At 26.5% G+C, this 17,228-nt stretch overlaps 3 protein-coding genes across 3 annotated transcripts; 1 reads left to right on the top strand and 2 right to left on the bottom strand.

Annotated features, from left to right (window-relative positions):
- Positions 1 to 642: 642 nt before the first annotated feature.
- Positions 643 to 12,380, bottom strand: LOC105368535 (gamma-glutamyltranspeptidase 1). Its single transcript, XM_011507557.1, has 11 exons — positions 12,294 to 12,380; positions 6,633 to 6,783; positions 4,751 to 4,875; positions 4,356 to 4,495; positions 3,801 to 4,033; positions 3,519 to 3,700; positions 2,635 to 2,855; positions 1,927 to 2,122; positions 1,564 to 1,729; positions 1,054 to 1,200; positions 643 to 977 (listed from the first exon to the last, which is right to left on the bottom strand). Exons 1-11 carry the CDS (start codon positions 12,299 to 12,301, stop codon positions 789 to 791), a joined length of 1,758 nt encoding a protein of 585 aa, XP_011505859.1. The 5' UTR covers positions 12,302 to 12,380; the 3' UTR covers positions 643 to 788.
- Positions 12,381 to 13,683: 1,303 nt separating this feature from the next.
- On the top strand, positions 13,684 to 15,303 carry Prosalpha4 (proteasome alpha4 subunit). The gene is made up of 5 exons (XM_011507556.1): positions 13,684 to 13,924; positions 14,216 to 14,456; positions 14,545 to 14,678; positions 14,752 to 14,934; positions 15,008 to 15,303. The coding sequence occupies exons 1-5, from the start codon at positions 13,826 to 13,828 to the stop codon at positions 15,095 to 15,097; spliced, it is 747 nt and encodes a 248-aa protein (XP_011505858.1). The 5' UTR covers positions 13,684 to 13,825; the 3' UTR covers positions 15,098 to 15,303.
- A 255-nt stretch (positions 15,304 to 15,558) lies between these two features.
- Positions 15,559 to 16,630, bottom strand: EMC5 (ER membrane protein complex subunit 5). The gene is made up of 3 exons (XM_011507555.1): positions 16,496 to 16,630; positions 16,288 to 16,340; positions 15,559 to 15,857 (listed from the first exon to the last, which is right to left on the bottom strand). The coding sequence occupies exons 1-3, from the start codon at positions 16,575 to 16,577 to the stop codon at positions 15,630 to 15,632; spliced, it is 363 nt and encodes a 120-aa protein (XP_011505857.1). The 5' UTR covers positions 16,578 to 16,630; the 3' UTR covers positions 15,559 to 15,629.
- Positions 16,631 to 17,228: the final 598 nt, after the last annotated feature.

Raw genomic sequence — 17,228 nt, 5'->3', positions numbered from 1 at the left:
TTAATTTAAGCAAAAATTATTTATAATTATTTAATTTATTAATATTTTTATAATGCATATTTAATATAAACTATTTATGTACAGAAATTCTATAAAATACGCAATATTTGTATTATATACAGTATGTATAATAAAATGATAAGACATCATAACCATACACATTTACATTTTTAATTAATACCTCGATTGATTTAATTAATACTTTATAGCTTTATCAAGCTGATTTTCATTATTTTTTTTTTACTAAATTTGTCTATAAATTGTTTTATCGATGAATTATGAAAAATTAAACATAATTATTATTAGCATATTTTTTATAATAATGATAAAAGCAACGATAGATACTTTGACTAAAATCAATAAAATTCTTGAGACAAAATTTTTTTTATTATATTTGGAATACTCCTCGCATCATTTTTGTTTTGTTTTCATAATGCATTACAAGAGCAATGGAGCAATGTGTAATATTAATTGACTAGAACGACTAATATAATTTATATATGTATTCGAAATAAATGCAATAATGGAATCAATATAATTTATTATGACGTTTGAATTTCTCTATTACTTACTTAATTTTTAATTTAATTTTTAATCTCAAGTATTATTCATGTATAAATTTTATACAATTCATAGGTACAAATTTATCTAAATTTAATCGATGAGATATGTCATAATTGATAATGCTTTAGGTTTTACAAAATTATCGAAACATGTTTGATACAAGGTAAAAAAAGAACTACTAGTTTTACAATTATTTACAAAACGTATTATCCTTATTACGTAAGTTAAAATCCTGCTACACTTCCCTGCCTTCGATAATCGGAATTAGCAGTTACTCGTCCGTTTTTTATATGCACAGCCGTAACAGCACTACCGATTCCAGTATATGTCGTAATGTTGTGGCCGATCGCTGATAAATAATCAAGTATATCAGAAGGAAATCCTTTTTCCTTTTGAATGTGCATGGGAAATAGCTAAAGGCAATAAAAATTTAAATTATCAATTTCTATAAATAATGCAATAAAACTTTTTGGCTAACGATATTCTTACTTGATGATGAATTCTGTAAGTATCAATGGCTTCTTTAATATTGTAATCCTTCCAAAGATTCAAAATTATAATCGTTGCAACGGCCGTGGTTATCTTAGTTCCACCTGCAGCCCCGATAATCAAGCGCACTTTTTTGTTTTCGTCTAGCTGAAAGAATTATCAATAATATTATATATAAATCATTTTAATAAATAATATAAAAAAAAAAAAAAAAAAAAAAAAAAAAAAAAAAAAAAAAAAAAAAAAAAAGAATAATATTGGATATAATCATTTTGTATAGAGAAAACGATTTTAATTCTTTTTACTCGCAACATACGTATAATTTTGTATAGTCGATTTTCTACGCTAGAACTTTAATTAAATATTTCATGAATGGCTTTTTTTTTTCTTAAATCTTATGTTCTTACGTATTATAATATACGTGACAATTTTTTCAAGTCCTAAATAAATTTGATTATTTAATATATAAGTATAATTTTACATGCGTTCAATATATTCATGAATAATTACCACTATTGTGGGAGTCATTGAGCTCAATGGTCTTTTATGTGGCATAATAAAGTTATTTTTTGACGGTGGTAAGCCAAAACCATTCGTTATGTTAGGAGAACTAAAGTCATCCATTTCGTCGTTGAAGATTATTCCAGTTTGTGGTGATCGTCTCTTAGAACCTAAACTATGATAAAATATACATTATTTATTGTTACTTGTATTCATTTATAATATCTTTCAAGTTGCAAATAATATCACGTTAATATCATTAAAATCTTTACAATTAGCATGTTGACTGTCTGCTGAAAATATTATCATGTACGGAGAAATAAATCGTGAAAATAATGAATAAAAAATTGAGTAAAAATGATGATAAATTACACTTGATTGATCGTTGATGTGACTGATACGGCTGAACCATCCGGAGCTAATATTGCCACGTGCGCCGTTCCATGGTCATCTTTATTTGTAGTGACAGCACCGTAATGTTGTGGATCAACGTATGTTCTATTTTCGATAACAGCCAATTCAATTGACTTTGCATAATCTTTCGATGTCAAATTCGTAATCATGCCCTCTGAAAATTATGTCAGTTTTATTTGAAATAATACGAGAAGGCATATTGTGCTTCGAGGATCGACCGTATTTATCGATTAGTTAAGCATAAAATATTATGTACAATGTTATTTTAAATATTAATTGATGAAGAATTTTAAGTAAAAATAATGTAATCATTTAGAATAATATATATATATATATATATATATATATTATCAATAAATTGGCGTATTATTAAATAGTTCAGAAGTTTCAATCCATTATCAATTATTGTTATTTTGAATGAATTCTATCGTTACAAAAAAGTCCTCAATTTTGATAATCTTCGTTATGTTGATTATAGGTAATAAATAGAAAAAAAAACGAGTCGTTTAGGAATTGTTGCTCCTTAAGTTAAATAATCGATTAAAATTTCCATAACTTGAACTTACAAGTATTTAGAAGATAAAAAAATTTTGAATTTTTGTAAAATTGAAAGTTGAATGTATCTTTTCCTTCCAAGCAACCCTTCGATCGAAAGTTTTTACCAACCTATATTAACAAAATCAGGATCACCAAGTTCAGTTCTCCTTGCATAAGCCCATTTAAACGCTTCGATGATTCGCTGATATAAGACTTTCTCATTGTTTGTCATGACAAGATCTTCGAGGACATTCAACATGAAGGCGAGAAGAATTCCGGAGCCCGGTGGCGGTGCTGTGTACACGTTTAATTTTCCAATATTTATCGCTATCGGTTTTTTCCATTTGACTCTTTAAATTGAAAATCATTTGTTACTTTCAGTTTTAACTGTCGTGCTATGTCGGCTCTCGTGTCATTCATGTCAATTAGATCGAAAGAGGAGAGCAAATGAAAGTGAATTTTTTGTGATTGTATCTTAGAAAACTTCTCTTAAAAAACAATATTGCACTTTAAATTTAATTAACAATACCGTCGCACATGAGATATTTTTATATGTCTGTACATTATACATATATATATATATATATTTTTTTTTTAAGATTTTGTATGTACGCGTGTCTGTACAAACAAGAATAAAATACTAATACAAACAAAAATATAAAGTACAACTTTTTTAGTAATTGGAAATTTAAAATAATGGATTATATAAATTTATATGCCAACGAGACTTGTGTCATTTATTTAATTAAAAAAAAAAATTATAATATAAATAGATATGAAACATACGACAAAAATATATAGAATTTTTAATTTAATTTTAGATGATTTTTCTATAATAACAAAATTTGAACGTTAATATCAGTTGTTCGCAATGAAAATCTTTTAAATCATTTAAAAGTTTTTTGCTATTTTTATGTATCGTACTTTTGTTTTACATAATTTTTTTTTTTTTTTTTTTTGTTCCATATCCCAAGATTAGTTTGAAAAGAAAATATAAATTTACACGCAAATACATTTGATTTGCATACCTATAATTTGTAAAATCCTGGCTCGTGATAATCGAACCGAAATTCTTCAGGTCTAATACTAATTCATCCCTCATTGTTCCATTATAAAATAGATTTAAGGGATCATCGTCATTGGCTAGGCGCGTTAATGTTTTTTCTAATATTGGCCTTTTTATCCTTTCGCCTTCCTAAATAATAATGTCTATTAAGAATAAAGTTACTTGTTTTTAAAGCATAATTATTATATAATAAATCTAGACTATAATTATGAAAATAAGTAATTTTTACGGCATATAGTCGATTCGTCTTAGGATTAATGAGAATATCAGCCAATGTTTTTTCAGATCTAATAAAATGTTCTTGGTTCTGTAAACTATCCTCGAGGTATTTTGTCACAATAGAACCAGTCCTGCATAATTCTATGGAGGGTTGAAAAAGATCTCGCCATGGTAGCTTTCCATACTTTTGATGTACTTCCCAGTATCCCATTAGTTCGCCAGGTACTGCAATTGATAGTCCGCCTATAAAAATTAAACACACTTTTATTCAAGCAAAATACAATTAGGGCAATTAAGTAATTTTACAGTTATATATACATATATATATATATATATATATATATATATATATATATCGTTATAATTAAGCTTTGTAAGTTGAAATACCAATTGGCAAGTAAATTGTACACACATCTCATTTTGACTATTCAAATATTTGACTATTGTGCAGACTCGTCAATGCAAACAGCAATTATCTGACATTTATATCAAGAGATTATCAATCGATTTATTAAATTAGTTGATTTATTAATATATCACTTTATGAGGCTTTTTAAATATTTACCATATAGAGACAAATTGGCGTTTCCTCCGAACATAGTTGCAGTAGCCATTTCCGGAGCTGTTTCTCTCGCATCCAAGAAGACAACAGACTGATGAGTGGCGTCATAAATTGTCATTAAAAATCCGCCTCCAAGACCCATGCTACAAACAAAAGAGTTAGTTAATCGTTTTATCAAGGATATATCAAGGATTTCTCGTTGGAATTAGTAATTGAAAGAATTTGCGATGGAAACGAAAAAATACGCGAGTCTTGCGCAAAGCTCAAATTGTAAATATGCCATTACGCGACTCTCTTACTCTCACGTTTTACAACAACATTACCGTCAGCGTTTTGCAACATTGGACAATCCTGTGGATTGAGCTGAGCTTACCTAATGCCACGTATCAAGCGTGTACCTGTGTAAGGAGGCGATGCCCTCGCAGAGAAGAGTCGCGATAGCGGCGTCGACAGCCGATCCATTGCGCTTTAACATCTTCATGCCAACTGCTGCGCATTCTGGACCATTGGAAGATACTGCAGCCTGTAATGGAAATGCATTCCCGTTGTTATTTCGTATGTTTATGTAAAACGATTGTTATGGGGGCTCGGATTCGTGGTACCTGTACGCCTATTTTGCCGTGGCAAAATATTTTTACCATGACATCTGATTTTTCGTAGTACACGCGATGTTAATATTTATCGTTAATATTTAACGTATCACAAATATTTTTAAGTTAATTTTTAAGTTACATATAATTGCATCGAATGATTTCATAATTTGTCTTACGAAATCAACAGAATTTACAGAATTTAAATGTATACATCGTACATTGTGATATGCACGAGTACTTAAAAATCATGTATTGCATAACTTTATTTATATAAAATGTATAAACGAATTGCACATATAAAATATATGTAAAATAAATATTTGTATAAAGCAGCGTTAAAACTGAATTATTGGAATAAAACTTTGAAATTGTGTTAATTTCCGTTATATTACACATATTATGGATATGCAGGATACTTAATAATGAAATCATTTAAATGATTTTAAAACTTTGCCTTTGAATTATGACTTTAATTATCATTTATCTTGTTAACTCTTGCGTTTAAAAATATGTGCTTTAGAAAGTAGTCGTTTTCATAATTTATTTCGATTATCTAAAATGTTATCTTTAAATTTATCGATTGTAATTTTACATTTTTAAAGTCACATTAAAATGGTATTGGATGCTTTTGTCACGTCTACTCAAGTAATTACAAATCTTAAGTTTTTAAGTAATTATCATAACTTTTAACAAACATTTACATCCTAATATGTATGCTTAAGAAAAAAAAAAAAAAAAAACAAACTTCTTAATAAATTCACAATTCGACAAGTTAATTAATCAGCTTGTGCTAACATACTTTTATATCGCTTACTTCCTCTAAGTAAACTAAAATTAATGATGAAGAAATATACTTAGCTATAAAATATGTTTATTTTATGAAAATTAACAAACGGTTTTATAAACATTAGTATTCTGTTGATGGTGAATGATTGAATTGGCTTTGCTGCAATTGATATCATATCTTAATTGTTATGGTAAACTTTATAAATCAATTTTTAATTATATTAATAATAGTTTTTAAATAGGAACATGAAAATAAAGTTTGAATGAAATCATAACAACCGTACCTTGCCAGTTATTAATTCAATCAGATTTATAAATGTTTATCAATATAATAAAATACGATAATATTTATCGCTATTTTATGAGATTGTTATAATAATATTCATCGACATAATATTTTTATTACTTGTTTATATACATTTATAAAATTTATTTTATACACCGAGTATTTTTCATGCATTAATGATTAATTACTAAAGATTTTGAAGATAATGTTTAATAATCAGAAATGCATATTTTTAATACACACTGTATTTTGATATTATCAAGAAATTTAAAAAATTGTATTTCAGATTGTATTTCAGATGTAAAAAGGTAATTGTTCGTTTAAGCTCTTGAAAGACATATTATCCTACAGTTTAACTTACGTGATTGTAAAGGAAAACATTTTATCACATCGTGTACGACATTTTTCATCAATTTCTTCATGGAAAAGTAAAAAAAAACAAAAAAAAAACATTTTATTTAAAACGTTTTATTCGTTTAAAAATTAAAAATTCTAAATACTTTTTGAAAATTAAATTTTACTTATCAAACTGTTTTTTATTTTACTTCACACTGATTGTTTAACTAAGCATTAAAATTAACAAAAAATTAATAATTATATTTATGATAACAGTACCTTTTCGTAAATTCCCAGGGTTGAATTACTGATGAATTTGGATTTTTTTAGTTCTGATCGACTATTTTTAATAACAATTACGGTGACAAGAGCTATCAGAACAAGTGTAGTTATTACACTTCCACCGATCAGATATATTTTTCTAATAAGCCTGAAAAAGAAAATGTTCATACACTCATAACAAATATATATCATATGTTATATGATTTTTTTTATGATGGATTTCTTATGTTTTTTGTTATGTTTGGATTGTACCGATGCCGAGTCGACATATATTTTGTAAGTAATTCGTGTAATTAAAAGTTTTTTTTGTTTGTTTTTGTTTCCGTCATGATATTAGCATCTAATTAAATATAAAATATTCATATAAAAATCAATATAAAAATCATTATATTATTTTTGTCAAAATACATACTCGATATTGGATTTGATAATACTTGTTTTCTATTTATATTGTTAAGCGTTCGGTTTATTAATTTAAAATATATTAAAAAAATATTTACATACATGTTTTAAAGAATTATGCAAATAATAATAACACAAATTAGTAGTTGCAACACCGTATCAATGTAATAATGGGTGTTTATTGTTTGCTCGCGCACGTGTGCGCGAGAGCAACGGCTTATTTAACTACTGTTCCTCAATTGCGTGAGTGTCGTTTTAAAGGGAGACTGTACACTAACGATCCTTCTCTATAAAACTTTATAAGCCACTTTGATGATAACAAAAGAGTGCAATAAAGTACAAGTTAGACAAGAGATCCTGAATTCACTTATATGTACATTTTATGCATATACGTGTTCACATAAAAATAGCTCTTATAAATCGCGTTGTAAACGTCAAATATAAAAACATAATCCTATTAATAATATTTTAATTTACATTTATTTTACTTTATTTGATATTAATAGTAATATTTAACATAACCGTATTGAGAAATTATAATAAAAAATCCATAAATTTATTCAAAATACAATTTTATAATGTTATCGGACATTTTTTAAAAGATTACGAGCTTGGTATTTATTTATATTAATTAAAACTATTTATGAAAATAATATGCATATAATGAAAAGTCAATGAAATAAAATTTAAGTTTTTAAGTTAAGTATTAAGTATATTAATGTTATCGAATAGACGGATCGATTGAAAAAAAAAAAAAAAAAAAAAAATCGATATCTCTATTCGAAAATCGATATTTCTATTTAAAAAATCGTGATTTATGCTTTCTCTTAATATTACAACATACCTTGTGATTCCAAACAATATATTTTTCTACACAAAATTAGATATAGTATTATTTAATGTTATTTATCGTATGAAAATGATAATAAATTATATTAAAATTTTTCATGCTATTTTTATTGCAAAACTATGTTATCGGCATAAATTTTTAGTTATATTTTTGTATGGAGATTGTTTTAAAAAATAATTAAAAAATGGCTTAGATTATATTTATATTATGTTAAAGAGAGCGTGCCATATTTATTTGTAATTTTATATGCTTTAATATTTGTGACATAATTCGATAATTAATTCGGAAGTCGTGCAATATACCATTGATACGAACCTAAAATTAATTGCAATAACGGAGATGAAAATTGCTGTTTTATTAAAATAATCGAGATGTTAATTGCATTATATTTCAAAACAATGAGCCATCAAACGAATAAGCTCGGCAATTGCTTTATTTTGCTTTGAATTTTTGTTGGACGAATTTTATTTAATAAGATTTATTATGCGTTGATAATGTGCAACATTATTAAATTGCATACATTTACTCGGAGAGTATATGGTATACAGTAATATAAATAATGACTATCTTCATCGGTTTTGTTCACGAATGTTGGGCGATAATTTTGCAAAACAATACTGGGTCAAATAAATGAATAAGTAAATATTTTACGAACGTATTTTCAAGTGTCAAATTACTGTTTTTTTTTTTCTTCTCATTGTAATAATTAATGTGAAGGTTATCTGAAATTGTGTTTTAATGAAGGAGCGACATTTAACTGTAAACGTTATTGTTTTAAACGCTTTTGTACGTTATTCTTAATTAAAAAATTTCCTTCATTATATCATCGCTATATTGTTTACCGTCAATGTTAAAGGCAGCACGATATTATAATAATTTTTCACATAAATTGCATTTTAACGTAGCCATTAAGCTTATAGCATATTTCAAAACAATTTCTTTTGATTTTGTTATTTGCTTATGTAATGCCACAGGCAATCTAATTTTATAATGCAATTGCTTTAGATTTAGATTTTTAATGTAGAGAGTAGTTGTTGTTAGATTTATACTGTTGACTCACAATTCTGTATTTATAGTTTACAGTAGTATTTGTAGGCATTCTATTTTAATTGGCCTTGTTAATTTTTCTGTAACTGTTGAGCAACATGTAATGCTATTCAAGTATACTGTCCACGTTTTCTAAGCCAATGTGGAATACTTGTAGAATATTAGATTATGCTTTCATTTATTTAGTTGAGAAAATATTTTACAACGATAACGTCATTTGAAATTTTAAATCTTCATTTCTAGTAGAATATTTCATAATAGTAGCCATATCATCTACGAATGAAAAAAAAATATCTTATTTATCTTTATTAAATGTCTTTCAAACGAACGGCCATTGTTCCTTGATAAAATGGATTTTATGACATAAAGTTTTACGCCAAATTGTTTTCTATTTTAACAAATGTTAAAAATTTACGGAAAAATTTAAAATACTTTCATATTTAACGATCCTTCAAACTTTGAAATTTGTTTTAGTCGAAAGAGCTTGAATGGATATAACATCTATTTATAATCACTGTGATATTTTTAAAAAGAAAATTTAAAAAAAAAAATTTTTTTAAATTCAAAAAAAAAATTTCCATTCTGAAATGGCTATTGTTAAAATAAAAGGACAACAAGTTTTGTTAATGAAATGCAAGTGCAAGGTAGCCGACGTTTTGCATAATAATGATGTTACGTATCAAGTAAGTAGCTACGTTTTATAAGTGTGTGTAATTTATTTATATCATTATTTTATTATATTCTTAAAACTACTCTTAATTTCGGAAACTACTTTTACGCTATTTTATCTCATGCTTTCAAATAGTTTAAGCCAGTTTATTTTCACAAAAAAATATAACTATTTTTAAAATCACATTGTAATTATAATTATTACTTACAAAATCATTAAATACTTTAATAATATTAAATTTTTTATTGTAATTTTATCAATTATTTTGAAAGTAATTGATACAAAAATGTTGTATTTATTTTTTGTAATACATATGAATATAAAATATATTGGTATAATTAATTAAGCAATTTTAAATAAATTCGTATAAAGATTTATAAGTAAGTCAATTTTATATTTCAAATTGAAGCTTGAGAACGTGATTAAAATCAAATATAAACATAGTTTTTTTATAAGATTCATTTTAAGAGTTTTTCATAAAAATTATATTAATATTGTTCGGATGATAATTTACAATATTTAGTGTAATTAAAAATATTTGTTAATTGAGATATTATATATATTTTTTAACTGAGTACATGTCTCTTAAAACATTTTACAAATAATTGTTGAACATTCTTATCAAAAAATAATTTTAGTACACGTGCTTTTATTTGACAAATCTGATAAAATTTTATGTTACCAGATAATTAGGAATATAAGACAAAGTAAAATATATGTGATATATTTACGATGCACCATTCCAAGCTAGAATTTAAGTAAAAATTATTACTGAGGTATTCTTCATTTGACATCAACATCATAATATCGATATATTAATACATCTGCATGATCATTAAGCTATAAAAGTTTTATAAATACAGAAAATTATTGAATGTTTAAGAAGGACTTAACTTAATCAAGATAATGAAATGTGAACGATAACAGTCATTTGGATTTTATGGAAAGTAAATTATCTATCTAAACAGTATAAGATATATATACAGTATAAAATATATATATATATATATATATATATATATATATATATATATATATATATATATATATATATATATATATACAGAATAAAATTACAATATTATTTTATAATATAGATTGAAACATAATTACATTATCTGCTTTATGCAGGCGATGTATTTTAATTAAAATAAATAAAATGACTATTATCAGCAAGATAAAGAATTGTCAAGATAACAATCATTTTAATTTTATATAATGTAAATTATTAATCTAAGCAACATTAATATATATATATATATATATATATATATATATATATATATATAATACAATTATACCATAATTGTATAACACAAAGTAAAATATTATTTTATTATATGCTTTATCCAAGCGATGTATTTTCATTCAAATTAATATAATATTACTATTTTATCAATATTACATTGCAATACAACATAAATATTTTTCATGGTCCATAAATATATGCACAATTTTTATGTTTTTTACAATTAAAAATTTCATTATTATTTTTCTGTTATTTAAAAATAAAAATAATTATGCTTTAAAAACCGTATCACATTAAATATAAAACAAGTAAAGTGAAAATGCTTAGCTGATTCGAAATAAAAATAGGTCATTTTTTATTTTTTTTTAATTCAACACTTTATATGAAAATGAGTTTTTAAAATTGCATGCAATTTATTATTAAGTTCAATAGTAGTAGCAATAAACTTTTATGTTTCAAATTAATAGTATGATAAAAGTTGTTTGTCAATAATTTAGAAAGATGAAAAATATTTAATATCGTTAATTTTTATTATTTAGATAATGTGTCCGAAAATTTCTATCTGCAAATATTAAATATCCAATCAAGTCGCGTTTAAATAATAATAAAAGAAAATAAAATGAAAATTTACGTTAATCAATTAAGTTGTTTCTATCTCTGTAGTTCGATCCATAAGGTCGATCGCATCTGATAATTACATTTCGTTTAATTTCATCAATTACAAATATAATTTTTAATTTCGAAATATTTGTCTATCCTGACGTGTAAAAATATTTTTATTATGTGAATGCAATCGTTAACACGTTAGATGCGCGTGCGCGATCGCTCACGCGCATTCATGTTAAAACACATAGCACGCACGCACGCAATCACGCAATCACGCACGCACACACCCGCGCATTAACGCGCTCACGAACGCTCGCGCTCACGCTCACGCACACGCGCCCACGTACACATCTATTTATAAATATATATTCAAACTTTCTATTCGTTACGAACTTGCGTACATAGCATTTTTGTTTTCATTATAAAACTTAATTTCTAGTTGTTATTCGTTATTGAATTTTCGGGGAAAAATTCAATTATTTGAGCATTATCGTTCAATTCGGCCGAATACTTGCATTGTATCAATAATTAATAAATAATTATAATCATTAGTTATTTTACCTACCTCGAATCTTTCTAATTTCCTCAAATAATTTTCAGATAACCTGTTTAATTCGTACATTGCCAGTTGAAAAAGATATTGAAATTTAACTCTCTAAAAGTAAATAAATTTTGCCATTTAGTGCACGCTCTCTTATTTCTTATTAAGCTCATAATCGAACAGTTGTTGAAAGAAAATAAGCCCTTCTTTTAAAAATTCCTCCATATTATCGAAATGCAAAATACTTTTTTTTTTATAAAGCAAAAAAAAAAAAAAAATGAAGTCACACAAACCGGATCATAATAACGAAGAAAGACGATCGCGACTACTTGTCCCATTGAATGTGCAGTCTCGACTAATCTTTTAACTAAGCGTAAGCGATTATAGTAAACTCATGCCTCCTTAGTTGTCAATCCCCACCAAGTTGTTAGCAAGTCTGCAGTATACCTTGGAGAGAACCGATTGTAAAGCTATGTTTACATCGATGAACCTGGACTCCTGCCTAGGTAGATAGATTATGGAGGTACTTTTAATGTGTTTGGTCGAAGATATTGCTAAATGCTAAGGTAGATAAGCAATAAGGCTGTGCACAAGGTATTAGATTAGATTTGGGAGTGTTCGGAGTAACGGGACATTGCTCTCGGTCCAATATGATATGGATCAGTAGACGCGATCATAAATTCTCGGGGGATGGATTAAGCGATTGTCGAGGGAGAATGATGGCCAAAGATATCATCTGCAAGTCGTTTGTTATTGAGGATAAATGAAAATTTGAATTTGTGTCAATGCGTAAGAGAGCGTGTCGTGTTACAAGAGCTATTCAAAAAAAAAAAAAAAAAAAAAAAAAAAAAAAAAAAAAAAAAAATAAATAGAAGATTTATCTTTATCAACAAGATATGTTAATAACGATTGGAATTAAATAATAGTCGCATGTCGCGTGTATTTTACGTTCGGATTGGCGGACAATGTTTTTCTTATTAATTCCCTTTGGTTGATTTATTCATTAATTCTCGTTGTCTTACACGATTCAATGGTTATTTATATTTTATCATAAGAAAACGGAGATGCGTAGATCATTCTTCATTATTTAATTAACTTATCGACGTACTCTCTCTCTCTCTCTCTCTCTCTCTCTCTCTCTCTCTCTCTGTCGATCCCTCAATATTTTTTTGAACATAAAAATTAATATTTTAAAATTGATTTTACGCATTTATTAAGGTAGTCGATGTTCATGAATTATTTGACAGGTTTATAAGTCATGTTTTCTAAACATTTATTACAATGAAAGAAATAAACTATCCTACTTTTAAAGATCTATAACAAAATGTTGGCTAGCTATTACAATATAATAAACTCTTAGCTTATCAAATATAAATAAATATACGGTATCTACAGTGAAATGTAAAAAAATTTATTTAATTTCTAGCTATGCGCTTTTAAATAATGAATCGCGATAAAAAATTATTCAGCTTTCGTAAAACAAATTAAGAAACCTTGTGCATTACTTTGGCAAGAATACAACTTAATAGAGGCGAAAATTTTGAGCATTATTTTTTTATTAAGAGAAATTACTAATTAAACATTGTCTCGACTGTAATTCATCAAATCATAACTGATATCACAGTCACTATTTAATTAATGCCAAAGTATTTCAATGTTTTTTCAATTACAAAATTAATAATTGAACACACGTTTAGGCGTGCGGTCGTTATGTTGGGTACAGTGCGTCAATTTGGGTTAAATGTGTGTGGATAATATTCACCGGAAAAACGGCATAGTCACTTTCAGTTTATCAATATTTTTAAAGTGAACTTGTATTTTAATAATGGCACGTTACGATCGAGCTATCACAGTATTCTCTCCCGATGGTCATTTACTTCAAGTCGAATATGCCCAGGAAGCCGTGAGAAAAGGATCGACAGCGGTAAATATTGAAAATAATTCTAACCTCAAGACTTACAGTAAAATTACAATATAATAAAGAGTGCTCTTTACTATAATTTTGAATATTTCCATTTATTCCCTAAGTAATGGAAAATAATTTGTAAATTTATTTCCATTTGCTTATGTTAAATATTTCTTTGTCTGTCTGTATTCGTATTCCATGATGATGGGGTCTATATGTTGGTATAAGCATGTCAATTCAATAATTTCGTTTCCATTAAAACTCTTCCAACTTATATATTTGTATAAAACTTTGTCTCGTTTATCGAAGGTTGGAGTTAGAGGATTAGATGTAGTAGTACTTGGCGTTGAGAAGAAATCGGTAGCTAAGCTTCAAGAAGAACGTACTGTCCGTAAAATTTGCCTTCTCGACGATCATGTTGTTATGGCATTTGCTGGTCTTACTGCCGATGCGAGAGTGTTAATCAATCGATCACAAATTGAATGTCAAAGTCACAAATTAACTGTAGAAGATCCAGTTACGTTAGAATATATTACAAGGTTTATGGCAAGTGAGTAAAATAAAAATATATATATATATATATATAGCAGTTTTTATTAGCGTATGCATTGTATACGTTGTTATTATTTTATCGACAGGCTTGAAACAAAAGTATACGCAAAGTAACGGCCGAAGACCTTTTGGAATTTCATGTCTTTTAGCTGGTTTCGACTACGATGGCGTGCCACACTTATATCAAACAGAGCCATCTGGTATTTATTACGAGTGGAAAGTATGTGCAAATTAATTGGAAGTTTCGATTGTATCGGCATAATGCCAAATATGTATTAATAAATATTTTGTAGGCAAATGCTACTGGTCGCAATGCTAAGACGGTCAAAGAGTTCTTAGAGAAATATTACACCGTTGAAGAAGTTGCCACGGACAAAGGTACTATAAAATTAGCTATCAGGGCACTCCTTGAAGTTGTGCAATCTGGTCAAAAGAATTTAGAAATAGCGGTTATGCGTCGAGGCCAGCCAATGCAGGTATTGTGCGCATAATAAATTAATTGTGTATCTATTTTACAATTTTTCGCTCCATTAATCTGTAATATTTTAGATGCTTGATTCCGATACAATTGGCGAATATGTAACTGAAATTGAAAAGGAGAAAGAGATCGAAGCCGAGAAGAAAAAACAAAAAAAGTGATCGCATTTATGTTAAACATACAATATAATATAGATTTTTCATTCTTGCTAAAGTTGCTACTATTTGAGGGATCTGTGAAGGTGTTTTAAGATCTTAAGACTTTATACTTTTACGTTGCATCATTGTGAAATATGTGAATGCGCTTCAGTACTGATGCAAATGTAAAAGTAATTTTTTCTATTAGAAAATAAAGAAAATGACTCATACTTACATATTATAATTCAAAAAATTTTCCTTTTTACTTTTTAAAATGGATACACATATATTATGGAATGATAAAAACATATTTTACGATTGTAATAAATAACTTAACAGATATAACTTAATTTTTACACGATAAAAATTTATTTGACAATTGTAATAAACTAACTTAATATACATAACAATACATATTGATATTGCACTTTTTTAATGCAAAACGTCATATAGCGTAATCTCAGAAAATTAATCGAAATTTCATTCAATTACGTATTAATTAACAATTGGCTAAATTTTATTTGGTGCAATTTTTTTTTCAAAATTCAAAAAATTTTTATAAATGTTTTTCTCGCATGTCTCTCCTATCACTTTCCGATAACAGATATTCAGGGGATAAAGATTTGCCTCTGTGATTAAATATTTGAAAAGACGGTAAGTTGCGCAATGTATCCCAAGATTTATTTTCTAAATCTACGACAGCTCGTATTTCCTTAAAATCACCAGCTATATGCATTACACCATACATAACAGCAAACATGCTCATAATTCCTTGTATAATAATCTGTAAATAAATTCTTAGCATAAGTGCAATTATACGTTACTATACGCATACATTATAAATTATAAGAAAAAGCGGTTTAATAAACTTTAATAAGAACTCTTGATTTTCTTGTTAATGCTTGTTTATATTCTTTAGCTAAAATAAGAATCATTTCAATTATGAATAGCAAAATTAATCGAGACTTTATTAAAATATGTTTCACACATTACAATTTTATCATAATCCTATCGCTAAATTTTTTCCTAAAACTTTTTATAAATAATTTAATTTAAATTTAACACGATATGTATTTGATTAGGTTGAATATTTAAGTATTCTCATAGAATTTTATTAAAACTCCGCTGTATATTGATCGCTCTTAAGAAGAAATGAAAATATATGATAAATAATAAATTAATTTTGAATTAGATTTTTAAATAAATATACTTACATCAATTGGCAATGTTGTAAATTCTTGCTCTGTTATTCTTAAATAAGAACGGTCTGCAATAATATATAATCAATTACCATTTGAACATTTAAATTAAAAAATGTATTATCAAGATTTATTATTGGCTAAATTAATTCTCATATTTTTTTTCTTTCTTTAATGAGAATGACTATCAAACTAAATTATTTCGAAAAGTAATTATACTTACGTTGCACAGCTGAGTAGGCTGCATGAAAAATTGAAAGAAACCCTAAAAATGTAGCAAGTTTATGCACTGATCTCGCAACCATATTTGTATATATTAAATTTTGTATTGTTTTTATTATGAACGCACGAACAAATATGTATGCATATATATGTATATAAAGTATTTTTTCTTCCAGCCTATGATAAAATTTATTTAAAGATATTATGAAATCTCATATGTAAACAAACACTTATATATGTTTGACTGAAACTACTCTGATCCAATGAAAAATCAATTTTAATTTTTATTCCAATTCGTTGCCCAAGTCATTTATACTTCATGCACACGTCTTTAGTATAGTAAATTTTGTAATAAATTTCTTTGCAACTGAAAGTAGATAATAATAGAGTATGGATTCTTAATAAAAAAATATTGTAGTATGTCTTTTAAATATCTTATAGCTGTCTTAAATATATCATTAGGGCCGGATATACTTGTCCACCAGTGAAGAAGAAGAAAGCTTAGAGCGAATAGCAGAGATCTACAATACCGTCTATAATGCCTATCTCTCATTCGAACTCAAACTAAAAATACCAAAGTATGAGCTTCAATTCTACTTGTCCACCATTTTGATGAATAGGGATGTCAATTTGATTCATAAGGAAATACATTTGTTTAATTAGAGATGATATCCTTGATGTATGCTAGACGTATATTGAAATTTTTAAAAATAATATGAATGAGATATATTAAA

The sequence above is a fragment of the Ceratosolen solmsi genome, unplaced genomic scaffold (genome assembly GCF_000503995.2).
Source record: "Ceratosolen solmsi marchali unplaced genomic scaffold, CerSol_1.0 scaffold1, whole genome shotgun sequence".
Taxonomy (NCBI): Eukaryota; Metazoa; Arthropoda; class Insecta; order Hymenoptera; family Agaonidae; genus Ceratosolen; species Ceratosolen solmsi.
This window is presented reverse-complemented; position numbering and strand designations above follow the sequence as displayed.